This window comes from Lepus europaeus, chromosome X (assembly GCF_033115175.1).
Source record: "Lepus europaeus isolate LE1 chromosome X, mLepTim1.pri, whole genome shotgun sequence".
In the NCBI taxonomy this organism is placed as follows: domain Eukaryota; kingdom Metazoa; phylum Chordata; class Mammalia; order Lagomorpha; family Leporidae; genus Lepus; species Lepus europaeus.
Window position 1 is genome coordinate 115,860,574 of NC_084850.1, and position 21,585 is coordinate 115,882,158.

Sequence of the window (21,585 nt, forward strand, 5' to 3'; positions counted from 1 at the left end):
TCCTGTTAATAATCCTATTTTTTACTTTGGGTTACCTTTGTATTTTTTACTGGTCAATTTTCTGTCTTCACTTTTTTTAGTGATGTTTCTGTTTCTGTGTTTCTGTGTGCTCCACATGTTTGAGCATCTTTTGTAGGGCTGTGTGGGTGGTTACAAATTCTTTCAATTTGTTTGTTACAGAAGATCTTTATTTCACTTTCATTCATAAATCAGAGCTTTCCAGGGTGTAGTACTCTGGGGTTAACAATTTTTTCTCTTCAGACTTGAAATACCATTTCTCGGACTTTTGGCTAAGATCAAGTGTAGTGTATCTCACCATTCTCTTCCAGCTTGTAGGACTTCTGATGAGAAGTCCACTGTGAGTCTAATTGAAGATCCTCTGAAAATAATCTTTCATTTCTCTCATGACATTTTAGAATCTTAGCTTTATGTTTTAGTGTGGAGAGTTTTACTTGATGAAGATCTTTTTTGGTCGTGCCTATTGAGATTTCTATGTGCTTCTTGTACTTGGATTTCCCTTTCTGTCTCCAAAATGGGGAAGTTTTCTGTTGTTTCATTAAGAAGGCCTTCTAATGCTTTGTCTCTCTCCACTCCTTCAGAAAGTCCTAGCACCAATATGTTGAGTCATTTGATAGTATCTTATAGCTCTCCAATATTGTTTTTTTTAGTTTTCTAAATTCTTTTTTTTTTTTTGGTCTGACTAAAATTTCCTGAAATTTGTCTTCTAGTTCTGATATTCCTTCTTCTGTCTCATCTACACTGTTGCTAAGATTTTCTACTACATTTTAAATTTGATCTATAGAGTTTTTCATTTCTAGTATTTCATCCTGTTTTCTCTTTAATATCTCAATTTCGTGGGGAAAATTTTCACTTAGTTCTTGAATTTTTTTTGGTTGCTTCTAAGTAGTCTGATGATTAATTTTCTGAATCCTGTTTCTGGCATATATTCAATCTCTTCATATTCACCTTCTATTGAAGTGTTCTAGGGTTCCTTTGAGGAGCTCAAAATGTCTTCCTTATTCTTATTTAAGTTTCTTCTTTTATTTTTTGGCATTTGTGTGGCTTGTGGGACGTCTATACTTTCAGTGAGTACCTGGAGACCTGTGATGGGTGTGGCCTGGTTGCTCTGTTCACTATTCCAGGGTGGAGCAAGTATCCGAAGTAAGGCCCCTGTGGTGCTTTGTAGCTCTCCTCTGGGTGTCCTTAAAGGAAGGTGTTCACCTCTGTTGGTGTGACCAGCCCTTCTCACAGCTGTGGGATGCCCTGGTATTAGTCCCTGGTGTTTTCAGCACTAGTTAGGACTGTTTCATGAACTGCACCTTTGTTCTGTGGCGAGTTTCCTGTGAGCACGGATCCTTCTGTTGTGAGCTGCTATAGGTTTGTGTGTTGCAGGTGTGTGCACGGAGCTCCGCCTCCTGGGGCCCAGCTCACTTCTCAATGGTGGTGGGCGGACATGAGCTTTCCATAGGTGTGGCTTCCCCTTGCCTCACTGTTTTCATGGTAGGGGAAGATATTCTTCTGCATTACTGTGTTCCTTGCTGTTTGGGTGGAGGGTGAATTGAACCCTACTATTGCTGGGAGACAAGAGACAGGGGCAACCACCACCAAAATTTTGCATCTAAAATTAGAGAAAAAAAAGAAAAAAGAAAAAATCCAACATTAGAGAAAAAAAAAAAGAAAACACAGAGGAGCAGAATGGCTTCTTTCAGTGGCTGCCAGTCACTGCAAGGTGGTGGTGAGGGGGGAGGTGCACCACACCCCTATCTGTTCCTTTATTCTTTCCCTGCGTGTAACTTCAGAAGCCATTCACCAAGCACTCCCTCTCAATGCTATGGCAGTTCCATGAACCCACGGGATTCCGTCGCCGCCTACCTGGTCCACTGGGGCTGGTTTTATCCTCTCTGGGTTGAAGCCTCCATTTCTCCTCCCGTTTTTTGATTCCTCATTCACTCTTTCAGCACGGACCTGGACCAACTTTGCCTCTCTTGCTGTGTTTTCCTCTTCAGTTCCCCATGGCTGTATCTCAGGCATGTAGTTTCCACCCTTTTTAAACATTTATTTATTGTTGTTGTTATTCCGCCATCTTGGAACTCCTTGACCTTAAAAGTCTCTCCTAATCTCAAATTGTATGTTGATGGAGTATAAGAAAATAAGAGGTAAAACTGCCAACTTTATCAAGCAAAAGCATACTTCTCCCTCATTCTGCAGATAACTTCAGATTAAAAAGCATAATTCTTAGTTACTTGTCAACAAACATAAATCTGAAAGAAATGGAAAAATATAAAGATGTTGAACAGTATACTGTCAGTTGTACAGAAGACATGTGTTGGGTTTGTTATTCAATGCATATTAAAATAAATGAAAAAGAATGTTGCTTGGAAAGACAATGGTATACTTAAAAGTGGTAGTTCAAGAGGACTATTTAAAATGTCTATTCTATGCTGAATTGAATGTAAGTCATGTAACAAAGTGTAGTACATATCTTGGGTATAGTATGTGGAATGAAAATCTATATAATGTTAAAACCTATAGAATTAATAAATAGAGACTCTTCATGAAGAGGACTATGGATAAAGTGTATTTGATATTTCTCTACAGTTTCCAATTTTATATTTGGTGAACCTTCGGTGGAAGATACATTTGATAGAAATAATCCACAAAGCTAAGTGTTAATGAATGTTGCCCATGAAGCAATAATTATAATTATTAACACTTTTATGTGCTTATTACATTGCAGGAATTTTATGTATTTTCTATAAAATGTTCCTAAATAAAAAAACAGGAAATCTGATGCATAATTGCATTAAATACAAGTTCATGTAGTTGATTTGTGAAATAGCTGGGCCTGGTAGCCATATCAGTATAATATGTTGGCCTGAAGTTTCTCCAGATCTCTCAATTTCACAGGAGAAAATTATTATGTGACCTTGAGAAAATTATGTAATTTTTCCTAGTTCTGGTTTACTTACCAGCAAAAAGAGGATAAGGGAAACCTATCTAACAAAGTAAACTTAAGATGCACATGTGCTACATATTTATTTTCATTTAGGTCCCCCATGAGGGTGGCAGGGACCCAAGTACCTGAGCCACTATCTGCTGCCTCCCAGGGTGCACATTAGCAGGAAGCTGGTTCTAAATCGGAGCAGCCAGGATTCCAGCCTGGCACTCTTGTATGGGATGCAGGGTTCCCAAGAGGTATCGTAAGTACTGCCTAGAAACCCATTCCCATTCATCCTGTTTTTCAAGGAGGAGACTGTGGCACAGAGCTGTTAAGTAATTTGCCTTGGGGTAGATAGCTGCTACTGTGATGTGAACTCCTGTTGACCCTAGAACACTTACTACATCATTATCTTCTACTATTCTTCATGAGCTGGACTTTGCATGAAGAGGAAATCCTCAAAGGTCCAAACTGCAGTCCTGAACTGTACAGAAAGTTGGACAGATCCTGGATGTGAGAGGCCTTTTACCTGGCTCCTTTCTGCTTTACTGGAAAAGGAAGGAAGGAGCCAGGGCGGGAAGGTTGAAGATGGTGGTAGATTTGAGAGGCATCCTACCCAGCAGTCGTGGTATACAACCTTGAATATTATACAATCCTGAGGCATTTGTAATCTTGAAAAGCTGCTTTTTAAAACAGAACACAAAGGATGAGATAAAGAAAATAACTGAAAAACATGACTATTACAGATCATGTTATGTGGGCTTTGGCTTATATTTGATCCTGAACAACTGATCATGTTTTAGTTTCAAAGTCCCATGTGGTAAGGCAGAGTCTAAGGACAAAATGTCTGACTCTGGATGTATCTGTCGTTGGAACATGGTAAAAATCAGAAATCGGTTCCTTGAAATACAAAGGGGAGTGATTAAGTCGCCACCTAGGGAGCCCCCTGGCGGAGTAGGCTTTCTGATGGGAAGGGGTGCCAGGGGAGTGCAAAGTGTCTGAGAGGGCAGGGCGCACGGGCCAGGAGAGCATCCTCAACCACAGGTGAGGACCAGCCTGAGGCTGGGAGGGTAAGCCATGGAAGCTGCCCATGGGAGCTGTCCATGGGACGGTCACTGGGGCATCAGAACTCTAAGAGTAAGTTCTGCCGTGGGTAACAGAGAACTCAATATGGTGATGACTGACACTGTGGGAAATTTATTTCTCACTGAGTCAAAACGCATCTGGAGGAGAGCAGGCGAGACATCTATGGAGGCTCCACCAGCTTCAGGAGATCCAGCCTCTGGGTCTCCAGCTGCTCTGTGCTGTGCACTCAGTTTGTTCCTACCTGGAGCTTAGGAATTTTTTTCTGGCAGCAAACAGGAGATTGGAGGTGAATGTGTTAGCTGCTTCACACCCTTTGCTACTGAGTTATACAGAAAGTGACTCTCAGAACAAACTGGCTCAGAATTTGTAACAAAGCATTGGTTTGTCAAAATACAAATAGTCTATTTTTTCAATTCAACAAGGTCTCCATTTTCACTCCTCCAAACTCCAATCTCATTGGCACAGAATATTCAACCGAGGCAGGGATGACATCCAGAAGCAAACTGGTTGTCTATGGGGTCAGAATCCGGAAGCCAAATAAACCTCTAAACCCAAAGGCTGAACTCCAATAGTTGAAAGTTAAGGCACAGATGTGGCTCCTAAAGGTGCAGGCCACAGGCCTCGCTGGATTCTTTGTCTATTTCTGCCAGGGTAAGAAGTGTCTCTAAAACATTTTAGGGCAACTTATACCAGGGCAGCTTAAATTAGCCAATGAGAGCTCCTTGTAGCATTCATTATGCTAATTGGTAGCCTGTAACTTTCACTCACCCTTAAAAATCTGTTTCTGAAATTCATGATTAGCAGAGTCCCATGTTGATCTTGGTACGAATGCCAGGAACAGAGTGTTTCTTCGTTCTTAGCATAGCCACTTAGAGTAGCAGACACTGAGTCACTTCTAGGATCCGGGCTTTTTGACTGTGACATCCTCTGGAACATGAACTTCCCGTTGAAATCTTTGCAGACTATACCTGGGTCGTAACTTAACCAAGATAAATACAATATCTTAATTTAATGTAATTGTCATCCTCAACAGACGACTTGTCAATGTCCTTTGCTTTGATCCCATTGGCTGGAACTTGGTGACTTGCATCCTGATCCTACATCCTTTGTCCTCGGAAGCCAGGTGCCCAGATAGGAAAGGTGTTACCACTCCTGGGTCTTGAGTCTGGTCGCAGGTCTAGAAGTAGTGAGAGGTGTGAGGGTAGTTCTGGAAAATGATCAGCTGTCCCGTGTAGAGCAGCTGCCTCAGGGAAAGACTGTATCCTTTGGGCTATGAGATGAAGTCTGCAGAAAGCTGTTGCCTCAGTGTTTCCCAGCAGGCATAAGGTCAGTGAAGTTAGTAGCTCCAGGAGTTAGGAGGAAAACCAGAGCAGCTTGACACAGAGCGAGGCAGCAGGGGGAAAGAGAGCAGATGGTGGCTCAGGCACTTGGGTCCCTGCCACCCTCATGGAGGACCTAAATGAAGTTTCAGGCTCCTGGCATTGGCCTGAGCCAGCCCTGGCTGTTGTGGGGAGTTGGGGAGTGAACTGGTAGATGGAAGATCTCTCTCCCACTATCTCTGTACCTCTCTTTCTCCCTCTGTCTTTCAAATAAATAAATAAATAAGTTTAAAAACTAAGAATTATAATAATGCTTACCTTACAATGTAGTTGTCAGGATTAAATAAGACAATAAATGCTAAGAGCTTAATAAAGTATTTGATATGAAGTAAGCATTTGCTATTCATACTAGTCACTCAATGTGTGCTGTAAGCAAAGTAATACATAACACTGTTGGAAATTGGAAAGTGAGGTTAACTGGCTTCCTACCCTTGAGGCTGGACATCTTGTAGGAGAGATAAAACATATAAAGTAGATATTTACAGTAGAGATGGACATATGTTAAGTTAATCCAATAAAAGTTTTATTGTTTCAGTTTGAACAGGATTTGGCTCCCCAAGCTCATGTAGATGTTTAAACCCAAAGTTTTATGTTAAAAGCATTTGATTAATGGTTGATGGACTAGGTGGAGGCTAGATCCAATTATGGCATCTGAAGGTGAGGCCTTTGGGAAGTGACTGAACGGCATTAAGTTGCTAGGGTGTAGCTCATGATCAAATCGTGATGCCACTGTAAGGAGAGACCCCGCAGAGGGAAGATGAGAGTGTGTTCCCTGAGTCTCTGCATCCTGGCTTGCTGGGATCCCTCCACCTCCTGCCAGTCTTTCCAAAGGCCTGATACAATGAGGCCACATGACCTCGGACTGTGAATCTCCAAAACCGTAGCCTAAGCAAACCCGGGTCCTTCCTCAATAGCTTCCCTCAGGCATTCTAGTTAAAGTAATGAACATGTGACGAATACAGTACTGAAGATGGCTAGTATGTTGCTCTTCCTGGCATTAAGTCTAATTCCCCTCACTTGGAATCAGATTGGTCTTAGTGACTCGCTTAACTAATGGAAGGTGACAGAAGTGATGTTCCAGGGCTTCCACTGTGTCTCCAGAAGGAAGGGGGGGGCAGCCAGGCATCTTATTGAAGTCCAAGTACAGAGGGTCATGATGCTGTCAGGAAGCCCAAGATGTCCAACTGCTGAATCTGTATGGACATACAGTAGATCTGGCTGTTCCAGCTGTACCAGTCTGGGCAGCAAACATGTCAAGAAGTAGCATCTCAATAGCCTAGCAAACACGAAATGGAGAAGAACCTGTTCCCCACACCTCTGGCCTCGGCTGAACAGCCAACTAAATTGATGTAACTTCAGACAGACTAGTTAATCTGTCTATGCTGTAGATGAGCTATCTCAACTGGGGTTATGGTAGTCATCATTCCATGTCTGCATGCATGCTGAGATGAGGACAACAGGGCACGCATCAGGGAGAAGAGAGCAGGCTCGAGACTGCTCTCTGTAGAGAGGGCTGCTTGCAGAAGATTCCTGGGGCTGGCCCCCAAGAACCTGGCTGGTAAAAGTTTCCCATACGAGGAAATGCTCCCTTAATAACAATCATGTCTCACTGTGGCTAGACCATTTGTGCAACAGTGTGCTATGTTTGGAATACCTGCTTTCTGGAGTATGGAATTTTAGGTAGAAGGTTCCTGTTTGGCCAGTGCCCGATAAGAATAGATGTGGAAGGAAACTTTGGCCACCAACTCTGTAATGAACTAACCAAGTAGCTAACAAACACCCTGCATGTGTCATGACAACTCATTATTGAAGGAATTAAGCCACTCCACTGTAAGAGAACTCTTGGAAACTTGGGCCTGGTTTCCCCCTGCCTTTATCCTTACACCTTTTCCCTTTTCTGATCTGATTTTGTGTCTTTTCATGGTCTCAAATCCTAGCCCTGAGTACAAAGAGATGCTGAGTTCTGTGACTCCGTCTCTGAAATCACTGGTTTTGAAGGCTGGTCTTTGGAATCCTTGTTGCACAGGTCTTCATGCACTGTGAGAGGAGAGATGGCTCTTCAACTCTTTCCATCAAAGGAAGTATCCCTGCAAACTTGCTGCCTCCATGCTTTTCCTCCTTCCCAGACAGGTGTACTGAATTTTCTTAGTCATTTCCAACCAAGGAGTATGGCCTGTGGACATGAGCATGGGTGTCCGAGGTGACACTTCTGGCTCCTCAACGAAAGAGGAGCTGTATAACAGCTACCTTGAACCACAGTGATTCACCTGTATTTCACTGTTTTTAGCCAGTGTGTTTGCCTTATGTGGGTGTAGTATAAAAGCTTTTATCTTATTAGACTAAAGATATTGAAATTTCCTTATAAAGTATTTACCCAAAGACTGATTTGGTGATAGAGTATTTACTTTGCAATTACATGGCAGGATTTCATAAATTTATGGCTTGTCAATAAAAAACTTGAAAATGGAAAAAAATGAATATGTGCTATATATTTATTTTAACACCTATCAGACACTGTAGAAATAAGTATTTGCATATTTCTCTCTTCTAGAGCAACTCTCTAATAGGGAAGCCACTATGCACATGTGGCTATTTTGAGTACTTAAATTTCTGGCTAATGTGTGTAAGGAACTGGATTTCAAATTTAACTTATTTCAGGGCCAGAGCTTTGGTGCAGTGGATTATGCTGCCACCTGTAGCACTGGCATCCCATATGGGCGCCCGTTTTGAGTCCTGGCTGTTCCATGTCAGACCCAGTTTCCTACTAATGAGGCTGAGAAAGCAGTATCAGATTGCCCAAGTCCTTGGGCCCCTGAACCTATTTGGGAGACCTGGATGAAGTTCCTGGCTCCTGCTTTAGACCTGTCCCAGCCCAAGCTGTTGTGGCCATTTGGGAAATAAACCAGCGGATGGAAGATTGATCTCTCTCTCTGTCTGAATCTAACTTTCAAATAAATAGAAAATAAATCTTTTAAAAAAATTTAACTTTAAATTTAAATATAAAATTGTGTTTAATTAAGGTGTTTGAAAATTTTGTTTCACATAGCTTAGATATTTGCATCTGTTTTTCTCTGCAAATTTTATAAAATCTAAATAAATTTTAAATATCTCTAATGAAAATTGAACATCCAAATCTAACATGTTTTAAGTGTATAATACATGCTAGATTTTTGAAGAATTCCATTGATACCTGACTCGTGCTAATTTAATTAATAGGTTATTAGGTAGAATTGAAAGAATATCATTTATAGATTTCTAGAACTGGCCTTAGTCTTGGCTTTATGACTTATGTATTGAGCAGTAAAGTCTCGCATGTTCAGTTTGCCAAATTTATTCAAAGATAGAGATAAAACATAAAATATGTAAAATTATGAGAGCAATGTTAGAACAATAACATTATGACTGCAGGTCTTAATTCTAATACTTTCTCAAGAGAAGTGTGTAACTTTTTATCTCTGGAAAATCTAAATTAAAAAATAATTATGTTGGATACCAAGAAAAGTATTGATTTCATAAATATAATTTGCAAACTTTGCATGAATACACCTGGAGTTCCAAACACAGATAGTAGTAATACCAGTAACTAAGAAGCTCTTTTCAAGCCCTATCACAGGTATAAACTCTTTACACCTCCATCAGTAACCTCCATCCTGATTTATAATACCTCAGGATAAATGTGCTGTGTTTTGAATGTAATATAAATACATCTGTGTAGTATACAGTTTTGTTACTGTATTTTAAACTCTATGAGATTCATCTGTATTGCATATAGCATTAGTTTTATTTTCATTGATGGATATTATTACTTTGTATAAAAATACCACAATTTAATTTTATGTTCTGTTCAGAAAATTTGAGTTGTTTTATAGGAAAAATACAAATAACGCCACTATGAGCATAAATTGTAGATATCTTTTATTATGAACATGTGTGATTTTATAGTGGAATATAATCACACATGTTCATAATAAAAGATATCTATAAAGGATTTGAATTTCTCAGCAGTTGGATAAGTATACTTCTACATGTATATATTAATCGTCTTTTTTGTTACTAAGACAAAATGCCTGAGACAAGCTACTGATAAAGGAAATGGGTTTATTTTGGCTTCTGGCTTTAGAGGCTCACAGTTCAAGGTTGAGCAGGCACCATTTGTTCATAGTCTGGTAAAGGCTTTTCTTCTGGCAGAGTCCCAATCCAGGCAGAGCATCACATACCATGAGGGACACACTTATGTCTATGTCTCTCTTTGTAAAGTCACCATTATCCAATCATAGACACTCAACTCAAACGCTTAAATAATTTAATCATTTCCTGAAGGCTCCATCTCTGAACAACATAATTAGATGACGACCCAGCAGGCATTGGTGTGGAACAGTGAGTTAAGCCACACCTATGATGCCTGCATCCCATATGGGAGTGCTGATTCAACTTCCAGTTACTTCATTCCTGATCCAGTTTCCTGCTAATACACCTGAAAAACAAGCAGAAAGTGGCCCAAATACTTGGACCCCTGCCACCCATGTGAGAGACCAGGATGGAGTTCCTGGCTCCTGGCTTTGCCCTGGACCAGACCCTGCTGTTACGGCCATTTTGGGAAGTGAACCAGCAGATGGAATGTGTCTCTCTATCACTCTGCATTTCAAATAAAATAAATCTTAAAAGATATTGGAGCCAAATCTTTAACACGTTGGGTCCTTGGAGGACACCCAAACTGATATTCAAACCATTGCAATTATTTATCACAAAACCTATTCTTTTCTTAATGTTGTGTTGTACTGCCTTTGACATAATAAATCAAATACCTATATGTTTATGTATTGCTTTATGAATTCTAGTCAGCTTTTTTTCTACTTAGGCTTGTGACATAGCATGATTTCAATTATAATAGCTTTATGATAAATTTTGATGTCTGATATTATAAAACAAAAGTTGTACCAAACAGCTACATAGGCAAGGAAGATTTTATTCAAAACTGCCCATAATATGAATCAATACTATTGTCATAGGGGAGATGGACTGAACTCAAATTGAGGTAAAAAGAGGCAGGAGAGATTTTAAGCCCTGGGTGGAACTAGTGGAAAAGTACTGGAGAATGTTAGAGGATTGGGTGATCAATGTGATTAGACCATCTGTGTTTACTAATTGGTGTTGATTGAACTTAGCATTTTACCCTCCCATAGAGACTGGTAGATAGTTTTTTTGATGATTAGATTTCAAAGAAATAGCTCTTACATCATTCAGAAAGACATTTCTGTATTGTACAACATTTTCACTGAGTCAGTCTTGGTATTATTGATCAGTTGATAATTTATACTTCTACTTCTCCTTTTTTAAAGATTATATTGGTTAATTTTTCCATTTGATTTCTGTATAAATCTGAGAGTCAGTTTGTCATACTCCCACCTCAAACAAAACAAAAATTCCTATCATTTTAACTGGGTTTTATTGACTTTATAGCTCAATTTGTACATAACTAACATGAGTAGTTTATCAGCCTCTTTTCATTAATATGAGAGAGCCTTCCATTTACTTAGGATTTTATTTTCTCTAAGTGTTTTATACCTTTCAAGGTTTGGGAATCTTTAATAATTTTTGAGATATGTTGCTGTTTTTGATATTTTGTTATTGGAGATGATATCATTCAGATATACATATGCAAGTTTGTGAGTAATGATAGTTTTATTTCTCCCTGTCCAATCATTAACCAAGTTATTAATTTTTTTATCATACTGCATAAACACTCTAGTACAATGGGATTATTGTATATATTTGCTTCTCATTTTAGGTCTAGGCTTTTAATAAATCTTAAGTATAATATTCTAGTAAGATTTCTGTAGATGCCTTTTTTTCCTCGTATTCTAAGAGGTTTTTATTATTGCTAGGTATAGCAATTTATTCACAATTTTCCAGAATCACTTGAAATGATCATGCTAGTTGTTTTTTCCTTTATTCTGTTAACATGTCTAATTATATTGCTTAATTTGTTATAAAAGGATGATCTTGAACCTTGAAATTAGCAAAACTTGGATGACATGCCTTTTAATATATTACTATATATAATTGCTAAAATTTGTTAACATTTAATTTTCCCATATGTTAAGGAAAATGATTTATGTTTTATTTGCCTATCTTGTAATTTGCTTGCTACATATAAGTACCTGACTCTGGACTGGGAAACTTGCCTGTGCCTTTATGTTTGGTATATTAATAAACATAAAATTTACATTTTTATTTGTATTTTTGATTTATGTTTTCCATTTCCATGCCAACTTGAGTAGTCTGTATCTTTCTAGGAATTGGTCTATTACATCGCAAATTATAGATATATTCATAGAAATTTATGTTTGGTCCACATGGTATTTTAATAATTTCTAATTCTCAGTGTTTGAGGAAAATTGATATAAAATGAAAAATTTATGTCCTGGAAAAATAATATGATCTGTAAATCCTTAGGTTTTCCTACATATTAAGCGGAATAGGACTCAAGTAACTCTTTAGTATGGACTCAATGTTTTGCCACCATCCCCATCAACTCCCATTTTTTTTACACATAGTTGATTTCATGTATTTTTATGATACATACATGTTAGCATTTGTGATTTCTAGTTAGTGGACAATTGCAGGGCAAAATGTTAGAATGAAGTATGGGAGGATTTTTGTTTTCCATTTGTATATTTTCAAATAATATCCATATTGGAATATAGTCTTGGTTTAGAAATCTAAAAGAAAAAGGTTGTCAACTCCTGTACAAAATATAAGCTTCACAGACTTTCACACTATACTACAGGTATCGTGTGAAAACTGTGTAGTGTTAGTGTCCTGCTGAACTATTTGAGTGATTGCATTTAAACTTTGTTCTGTTCTATATTAATAATATCTGGAGCAAGGGCTGTTTTTCTATTAATTGAGCTCTAAATCCTTGTCAATCTAAACATCTCAATAATTGATCACAATTCTCAGAGCACTTTCACATCTGTTGAACTATTTGTCCCCTACTGTGACCTGGTTTGTTGGATATTCATTAGTGGGAAGACTAAAATCCAGAAATACTAAGGGTTTACCAACAGATATTTTCAAACTGGGATGAGAATTCAGGCAGTGAGTACTCTAAGTCCTATAATGTATGGTACTTTAATTCTTGTGATGGTTAGCAGATTCAAAAATTGCCAAGCTTGGTTATTACCCATTGCTAAGTATTGAAGATCTAGAATCATTTGTGAGAGTACCAGACTTCACATGTGAAGCTCATGTCTTCTGGGCCTTCAAATTTATCATAAATGATGGGCAGGCAGGTTTTTAATGAAGAAGAAAGCAAAGATAATGTAAGACAATAATTGGAATAAGAAAAACACTTTATTTGGGGGCTGGTGCCGTGGCTCACCTGGTTAATCCTCCACCTGCGGTGCCGGCATCCCATATGGGCACCAGGTTCTAGTCCCGATTGTTCTTCTTCCAGTCCAGCTCTCTGCTGTGGCCCAGGAAGGCAGTGGAGGATGGCCTAGGTGCTTGAGCCCCTGCACCCGCATGGGAGACCAGGAGGAAGCACCTGGCTCCTGGCTTTGCAGCAGCGCAGCACCAACCATTGTGGCCATTTGGGGGGTGAACCAACAGAAGAAAGACCTTTGCCTCTGTCACTCTGTCACTGTCTATAACTCTACCTGTCCAAAAAAAAAAAAAAAAAAAAAAAACACCGTATTTATAACCACAGCACAGTTTTCAGTTCTGAGACTTTCATGTACTATGTGAAATGCATGTATGAGGATTCTGTCACCAGACATTAACCTCAAAGGTAAGGAGCCCTCCTAAGGAGTTCAGAGCCTGTGAGGCTTAAAACAATAAGGATCAATAAAACCTCTAGCTACCATGGAATGCCTGGGAATATGATGAAAGCTGAACAGAGCACTGTCAGGCTGGAACTGGAATGCTCCCTAAGACTCCTGGTCTTTATTTTCTCTTATTCCTGTAGAATAGACTGGTGGGAGCTGGAGACTCCAGAGTTTATTAAGCTGCCACAGAACATTAAATAATAGCCTGCAAATAATAATGGCCATGGCAACAACAAAAGGACCTTTCCAGATTTATTCATTAGAACTTTATAAACTCATAAAAGCAAATAATATATGGAACCAACTGAAACAGTGCACAGAACATGCTTCTTCAAGTCAAAAATCTCACTACCTTTTCAGAATAATCAGCAGGGTAGATTTCATTAACAAATCATATAGTCATATTTACCTTTTAAAAATAAATCCTGGCAAAGAGCACACTATCTGAATCTAGAAGTGCAAGTATTTTCTGATTTTTTCTTAAGATTAAACTCCTATGGAGTTGTAATGTCAAATATGTGTTTAGATGAAATTATAACATTAGGCTTCAAATCCTTGTTAAGTGGGTTAGATAGAATCTTTAATTAAATCTAGTCAAAGTGCTAAAATAAAAATTAGAAGACACAAGGGATTCAGTGCCTGTACATCTTGCTGTAGATTATGTAGCAGAATTAGAAGGCAGAGTTTTACGTAGGATGATTCACTGAGTACATGGCATCCTGAAAGTACATGGATTTGTAGTCAGATGGATCTGAGGTCAAATCCCAAATATTCAGCATTGTCTTAGACAAGTACCTGAACCCATCTGAGTGTCACTTTGCTCAACTCCAAATGGCAACTTTAAAATGACAGTTGTGATTTCCTTGAGTTAAGTCAGGAGGTATCACAGGTTCATCACAGCAGAGGTATGAGTGATATTTTCTCAGAAACCTCCAATAAGTGTGTTCTAATATATCAAATTATGTGTTTTTTTTTACCCAGTACTGTATGTTAGTGAAGTTATGAAGGCATGTCATTTTATAGTATGCTGCTTTCGGTAACTTTTTAGAAACATGTAAAACTGAAAACAGAGTCATAGACTTCACTAAACATGAGTCAGTTGAGTTCTCCCAAATTTCTCCCTTCATTTTTCCCTTTGTTTTTAACAATTTGTTTCTTGATACGGTTTCCCTTTTGACACTAGTAAAATAAAGTTGCTTATCATTTCTCATTGCACAGTTGTTTATAAAGTGAGGCAAAAATCAAAAAGTATTTTTCAGAAGGACTATTAAATAAAATGACAGAAGGTAAGCAAAACTGATTAGCAGAGGAATGTTTTACAGGGTCTTCGACTGCAATAAAACAAGATGGGCTGTGTGCAGTCTTCCTTTTGTATAGAGCTCAGTTGCTGTAACATCATGTGACCCATGACACATAACTGTTTCTTCTTCAGTGGACATATGTCCGGGACACTTTCTCTCTTAATGATACCTCTGACAGACACAGTTGAGCTCTCACATGCTAGCTAGCACAGGCTTCTGTAAATTCAAAGGTCACTACACTTAAGTTTTACCTCTCAGGCTTGTCACATTTTCCTCCGTTGCCTTTAAGCAAATGTTCTTTTGGTAGCCATTTTTCACTTCTGCTTTGAAAAGCCAATTCAACCAAATAAAGGAATTCCGATGAGAAATCTCCTTGGCTTGGATAACAATATGAGATGTGAATTAAAGCCAATGGAAAAATCCTTCCCCATTGCGGCTCTGAGCATGGATGATAATGGAGCTGTGAGTTTGTTGATGGAAATGGATTAGAGCAAGTTAAGTGAAATTTAGCTTTTCTTATTGCTAAGACAAAATGAGAACATAAATAAAAATTAGTTTCTCTTATTTCATAGGTCATTGTATTTCACTGGTTTTGCTTTTATGTACGTGTTTATCTATCTCTACAAAAACAGAATTTCTAAATGCTCAAAGCATTCCTGTGTTTAAATGTGAACACTTTTGTTCTAGAAAAGAGCTATTTCATTCTAATGTAGTAGTGATTCTTCACAAAATTGTCCAGCTTCCCATCGGTCCAGTTGGATCCAATCCCTTCTGCTTCCTAGTAATTTGGTTACATCCATTCAGGCAATCACAGGAACTAATACCTTTGAGTGATTGTAGAGCTGACTGCTAATCTTCCAATTGCTTTGCTTTATCCTCTGTAGTTCAAATTAAGGCCAATATTTCAAAGCAATAAACAGATAAATCCATAAATTTCAATATTCTGTGTATTTATTTATACTTGAAGATTTGGCATTACAGAAATAGATCTGTGGACATATGTGTACAATGTATGAGCAAGCAATTTCTAACTCACTTATCTAATTACACTGAGGCCAGTAATAAGCACTATGCCCACATCGCAACAAAAGTGACTTAGATTGAATTCATTAGGAGTTTTCTGAGGGTAAGAGACCTCTTAGCAGTGGAATGGACTCTTTAAATAATATTCTTGAAGTTTAAATGCCCATTTGTAAACATTCAATAGCTGCCTTTATAGGGTGAACAGAGTAAAATAAATGACCCTTGAAGAGTCTTAGAAGATATGATATAACTACTATGATCAAACAAAACAAAAATGATCACCAATATTCAAGTATAACTTGTTTCCAGTGGAAAACTTTTAAAAGGTTTTTTTAGTCATTTATTTGAGAGGTAGGTAGAGTTATAGAAAGAAAGAGGAAGAGACAGAAATGTGTTCGATCCACTGGTTCACTCCCCAAATGGCTGTAATGGCCAGAGCCGGGCCAATCTGAAGCCAGGAGTCAGGAACTTCTGGATCTCCCATGTGAGTGCAGGAGGCCAAACATTTGTGTCACCTTCTGCTTTCCCAGACCATCAGCAGAGAGCTGGATGGAAGAAGAGCAGGCGGGACAATAACCGGCACCCATATGGGATGCCAGTGCTGCAGGCAGGAGCTTAGCCTCCTACTATGCCACAGTGCTGGCCCCTTGAAAGCATTTTTAATACATGCTCTTGTTTAATATTGTAGCACTTATTTAAAAGAATGGAGTTATTTTCTTTAAGAGAGATTTATGATTTAGCTATAAATTTCTTAAAGATCAACCTCTCTTAAATATGTCTTCTGTATTAGTTTGTATTAGTTTGCTGGGACTATGGTAAAAAAAAAAAAAGTTTTGGGGCCAGCATTGTGGCATAGCAGATAAAGCTGCTGCCTGCAATGCCATCTTCCCTTATGAGTGCTGGTTTGAGTACCGGCTGCTCCACTTCTGATCCAGCTCCAAGCTAATGTGTCTAGGAAAGCAGCGGGATGATGGCCCAAATGCATGGGAACCTGTCACCTGTGTGGTACACTCAGAAGGAGTTCAAGGCTTTGACCTGGCCTAGCCGTGGCTGTTGAGGCAATTTTGGAAGTGAACTAGCAGATGGAAAAATCTCTCTCCCCGTCTCTCTCTCCCTCTCCCTCACTCCCTCTCTCCCTTTCCAGTTCTCCCCCTCCTCCTCCTCTTCTCCCTCTCTGCCCCTCCCCTTCTCCCTTTCTCTGTAATTCTGACTTTCAAATAAATAAATCTTTAGAAAAAAATTAAAAATAAGTATTACAAACTGGATGTCTTAAACAGCAGAAATTTATGTTCTCACTATGCTGGGTGCTTGAATTCCAAGATCAAGGTATTGGCAGGGTTGCTTTGCCCTCAGGCCTCTCTGTGGCTTGCAGATGGCCTCCTTCCCTCAGCATGCTTGCATAGCATCCCTTCTGGATGTACATGTTCCTTTTGTCTCTGGGCCCAGATTTCTTCTCCTTTAAAGGACACTGGTCAGATTGGAATAGAGCCTACTCTGATAGCGTCATTTCCCAATATTGTCACATCGTGAGACAGTATATGGGATACAGAGTTTCAACATGAATTTTAGGGACAGAATTCAGCTTGCAACATCCTTATTCTGTTTATATGTGGCAGGTAATTAGTAAATATTTGGCTACATTTATGATTGATAAATGAATTAATGTATCAGCTGTACATAAATATCTGCTGAATCATAAACCTGCTTTAATTAAATATTAAAATTATTTGCAGTCAGTATTTGGAAACACAGGACACTTTTGATGACTTGAAAAATAGTTGTCTTAATTAGTTTGATCATATACTCCAAAGAATGTATATTTATCAGTTTTTGGAGCACTTTAGTGAAAAACATAAATGTACCACATTAATATATTCTAGAATTTTAATAAATTTAAGCATATTAAGTAATCTAGAATAGGAGATACACTATTTGAATTCTTTATAGGATGCCCTTCTAAAATTAATAAATTATAATTTAATATCTATGGAATTATAAGCCTAAAATTCTGCTTCAATGGATGATACCTTTGTGCATCTTGTCCTACAAAGAGGCTGCTTTATCCAGTTAGGCATCTCTGTCTATTTTCTTTGATTTATGAAGATGATGCTAGAGTTTGATTTGTTCCATTCTCTCTGACTCAGCTATTTTTTTGTGTGTGTGTGTGTGGGTGGGTGGGCGTGGCCCTGTCCCCCAGGCTGCTGGTGTGATCCGTTTGTGACCAGCAGTGTGGGCACTCAGGGCAGAACTGTGGCTCTGAGTTCGGGGCTGTCATGGGAGGCCCGGAGGGGCACGTGGACTGTCTCATGATCCTCGCGTGGGCAGAGCATGGGTGGAGCGTGAGCGGAGCGTGTTCAGAGCGCAGGCGCTCAGGCGCTCGCAGCTGAGCGGCGCCTGGGCCCCTCACATGACCCCTGTGTGCCAGCAGGGGGCGGCAGCTCAGAGCAATGTGGGGCCGCTTGCGCGTGGAGGCCCGCCGGCAGCAAGCTGCCTTGTGCCGACCGCCGGGCCTGGCACTCCAGGCTGCCTGGACAGATGTGCGGTGGCTTGTCCAAGCCAGGGGCTCTGCTCCCTCTCTCGGGTCTCGGGGTCGGGCCTTCGAAACCCATACCCGCTTCAGGCCCCCATCCTCCTGGCCCGCAGCTGCCCACCACCCAAATGGCAGCCTCATCCTCCGGTTCTGGGTCTCAGCGGGGACGGCCCCCGGATTACGCGTTGCATGAAGGCCAAGAGCTGAAGGCTAGCGCAGGGGCCCCCTAGCCCGGGAACGGAAACCCTGTGCGCGGCTTGGCTCCCAGAGACTGAGACAGAGACCAGGAGAGAGACGGGCCGGTGCTCCGGCAGGCTAAGAGGCCTTAGGCTTGGGGCCTGGGGACAGCCCCCCGAAGCTTTGCGGGCAGCCTGGGAGGCCCGCGAGCTCTAGAGCAGGGCCTAGGCCAGTGAGTTAGGTGTCGGGGTGGGAGGCACACACGCACAGTGCTGCGCAGCCCAAGACGGCGCGTTGGGGACAGGGCTGAGCTCAGGTGCCCGGCCGAATGCAGGGCCGAATGCAGGCCGCAGCTTGAGAGAGGCCCGCGGTCAGGCCAGCAGGCCTGGCCGCGCTGGGCTCGGTCTGCCTCTCGCCCACCCCAGGGCACGCAAAAGCCAGCCCGGCGCTCCAAAGGGGCCCCAAGTCCTACTGAACTTGATGAGCTGCACTAAATACCTCATGTTTTTTGACAGAGTGGACAGTGAGAGAGAGACAGAGAGAAAGGTCTTCCTTTACCGTTGGTTTACCCTCCAATGGCCGCTGCGGCCGGCGCACCACACTGATCCGAAGCCAGGAGCCAGGTGCTTCTCCTGGTCTCCCATGCAGGTGCAGGGCCCAAGCACTTGAGCCATCCTCCACTGTACTCCTGGGCCATAGCAGAGAGCTGGCCTGGAAGAGGGGCAACCAGGACAGAATCTGGCGCCCCGACCTGGACTAGAACCGGGGGTGCTGGTGCCACAGGCGGAGGATTAGCCTATTGAGCCGCGGCGCCGGCCCCTCATGTTTGGACCTTTCTATCTACATCCCCAATTAGGCAAATGGTGTGGTTTATAACTAAAGGGTAAGATTTTTCTCTAGTTGAAAAAAAATACACCCAGTCTATGAACCAATATATCCCATGCCATTTTACCTCATGTATACTGACAGGGTCATTAGAAAACTCATTAAACAATCTTTAACTGTGTTTTAGAAAAAAAGAAAAAAACTCACGTGTTTGTAATAATTACATGGTTCAAATGGTTGGAGTAATTGTAACTTGCCATGATTTCTGTGAGTTTCTTGTATCACTATTTCACTGCTATGTCCTCTGTTTTAAAGTTACATTATTCAAAAAGAGTTGAATAGATAATAAAACTATGAAACTCAGAAATTCAGTTACATTATGTTGAAAGCAATAACATTATATTAACACTTCTAAATAAAAGCTAAGAACTCACTTATGACAGAGGTACATATTTATACATGACCATTTTAATACTGTAGTAAAATGTTTAGTATCTACTACTTATCCATACATGGGATTCTTTTGAAATTATGGAAGATTAAAGATTTTTAAAATGTATATATCCCAACTACCTAGAACTAGGCAGATACTTTCATATTGCTAATTATATGTGCATTGTTTAAATCACATAGCTGCTTCTAGGTGGATTGATTCAAACATATAGCATGGAGAAAAGTAGAAATTCAAATGAAGCTAATAGTGAATATGTATTTCAAAAATCGTAGTTACAGATACTGTTTATAGCTCCAATTGCATGTGAAACAAAGCAAAAACATATTTTGAGATACTGCTCTAAAGATCCAGTAACTATGAGAAAATATTTGTGTGGAAAAGTCATAAATAAGTTGAAATTTTAGGTTCTAAAGTTCATCATAATGAAGTTGAGTAAGGCGCCTATGTTTTACCTCAAAGTATTCCTTTTGCATAGACATCATCACAATGTATATTTTCATTAAAAAATTATCAGTATTTGGTTCATGTCACATGTTGAAATAGTATGCCACCTAAACATGAGTGATATGTTAATGAAATAGCCGTTATTCCATATAGGATATTAAAATTTTCTGAGTAGTTTATAGAGAGAAAATTTAAATACTTCCAAATGATACAGATAATTTTTTAAAAACTAAATATCAGTATGATTAAAGTAAAGGAGACTCTTCCTCTACAATCCTGATAGTAAGCGATTGTAGTATAGGATTGTTTGAAACAAGTCTTTATTTTATTTATTTTAACTTTTATTTAATGAATATAAATTTCCAAAGTACAGCTTATGGACTACAATGGCTTCCCCCCCACCATAACTTCCCTCCCACCTGCAACTCTCCCCTTTCCCGCTCCCTCTCCCCTTCCATTCACATCAAGATTCGTTTTCAATTCTCTTTATATACCGAAGATCATTTTAGCATATATTAAGTAAAGATTTCAACAGTTTGTACCCACATAGAAACACAAAGTGAAAAATACTGTTTGAGTACTATTTATAGCATTAAATCACAATGTACAGCGCATTAGGACAGAGATCCTACATGAGGAGTAAGTGCACAGTGACTCCTGTTGTTGACTTAACAAATTGACACTCTTGTTTATGGCATCAGTAATCCCCCTAGGTTCTTATCACGAGTTGCCAAGGCTATGGAAGCCTTTTGAGTTCACCAACTCTAATCATATTTAGACATGGTCATAGTCAAAGTGGAAGTTCTCTCCTCCCTTCAGAGAAAGGTACCTCCTTCTTTGATGACCTGTTCTTTCCACTGGGATCTCACACGTGGAGATTTTTCATTTAGGTCATTTTTTTTAAACATTTTGTGTAAAATTTTGTTACTAGTGAGATTTTTATGCTTTGAGGTACATTTCAGCCCTTAGGGGTATGTTTTCACATTTTATATGTTTTCATTGGAAATCCTCTCTATGTGTTTTTCTGTGTTACACTTCCTATAGAGACATTTCAAATGATGTAATAACTGTTTCAAATTTTATGTAAATAGCTTTGTTTTTCACTTAAAGGTGAAAGACTGAATAAAATCATTTACAGACAAGTTAAAGGCATATTGCTTACAAAATAATAAGCAAAACAGGAACGGTGTTCTTTACAACTCCTGGTATGCATAGAAGACTCACAATTAGATACTTAGGGAAGTCTTCCATGCCGTTTTAAGTGAATTGATGGTGACTAATGTAGTGGTTGGTTGTCTTTTTTTTTTTCCCCCTCAGGTACTGGGAGATCGATGGGCAAACATCTGTAGGTGGACAGAAGATCGTTGGGTTCTTTTGCAAGACATCCTTCTAAAATGGCAACGTTTTACTGAAGAACAGGTGAGTCATATGGGTAAGATTGTGGGAGAGAAAGACTTGGAGTAATGCTAAGTTGGAAAGCAAAGTATATTTTTAAAAATTATAACACATAATAGACATTAAAATAAAATTTTATTATGGGGTACCATGTGCTGTTTCATATTTCACATATGTCCAATCAAGTAATGTTTTATTATGGCA

At 39.5% G+C, this 21,585-nt stretch overlaps 1 protein-coding gene across 9 annotated transcripts in view; it reads left to right on the forward strand.

The window, feature by feature from the left end:
* DMD (dystrophin) overlaps window positions 1-21,585 on the forward strand; it is a 2,142,101-nt gene that overhangs the window by 627,083 nt on the left and 1,493,433 nt on the right. For all 9 annotated transcript variants that reach the window (XM_062183372.1, XM_062183374.1, XM_062183379.1 and 6 more), the window contains one exon: window positions 21,304-21,405. In XM_062183372.1, coding sequence (XP_062039356.1) covers window positions 21,304-21,405 — 102 coding nt within the window. The remainder of the gene's footprint in view (window positions 1-21,303; window positions 21,406-21,585) is intronic.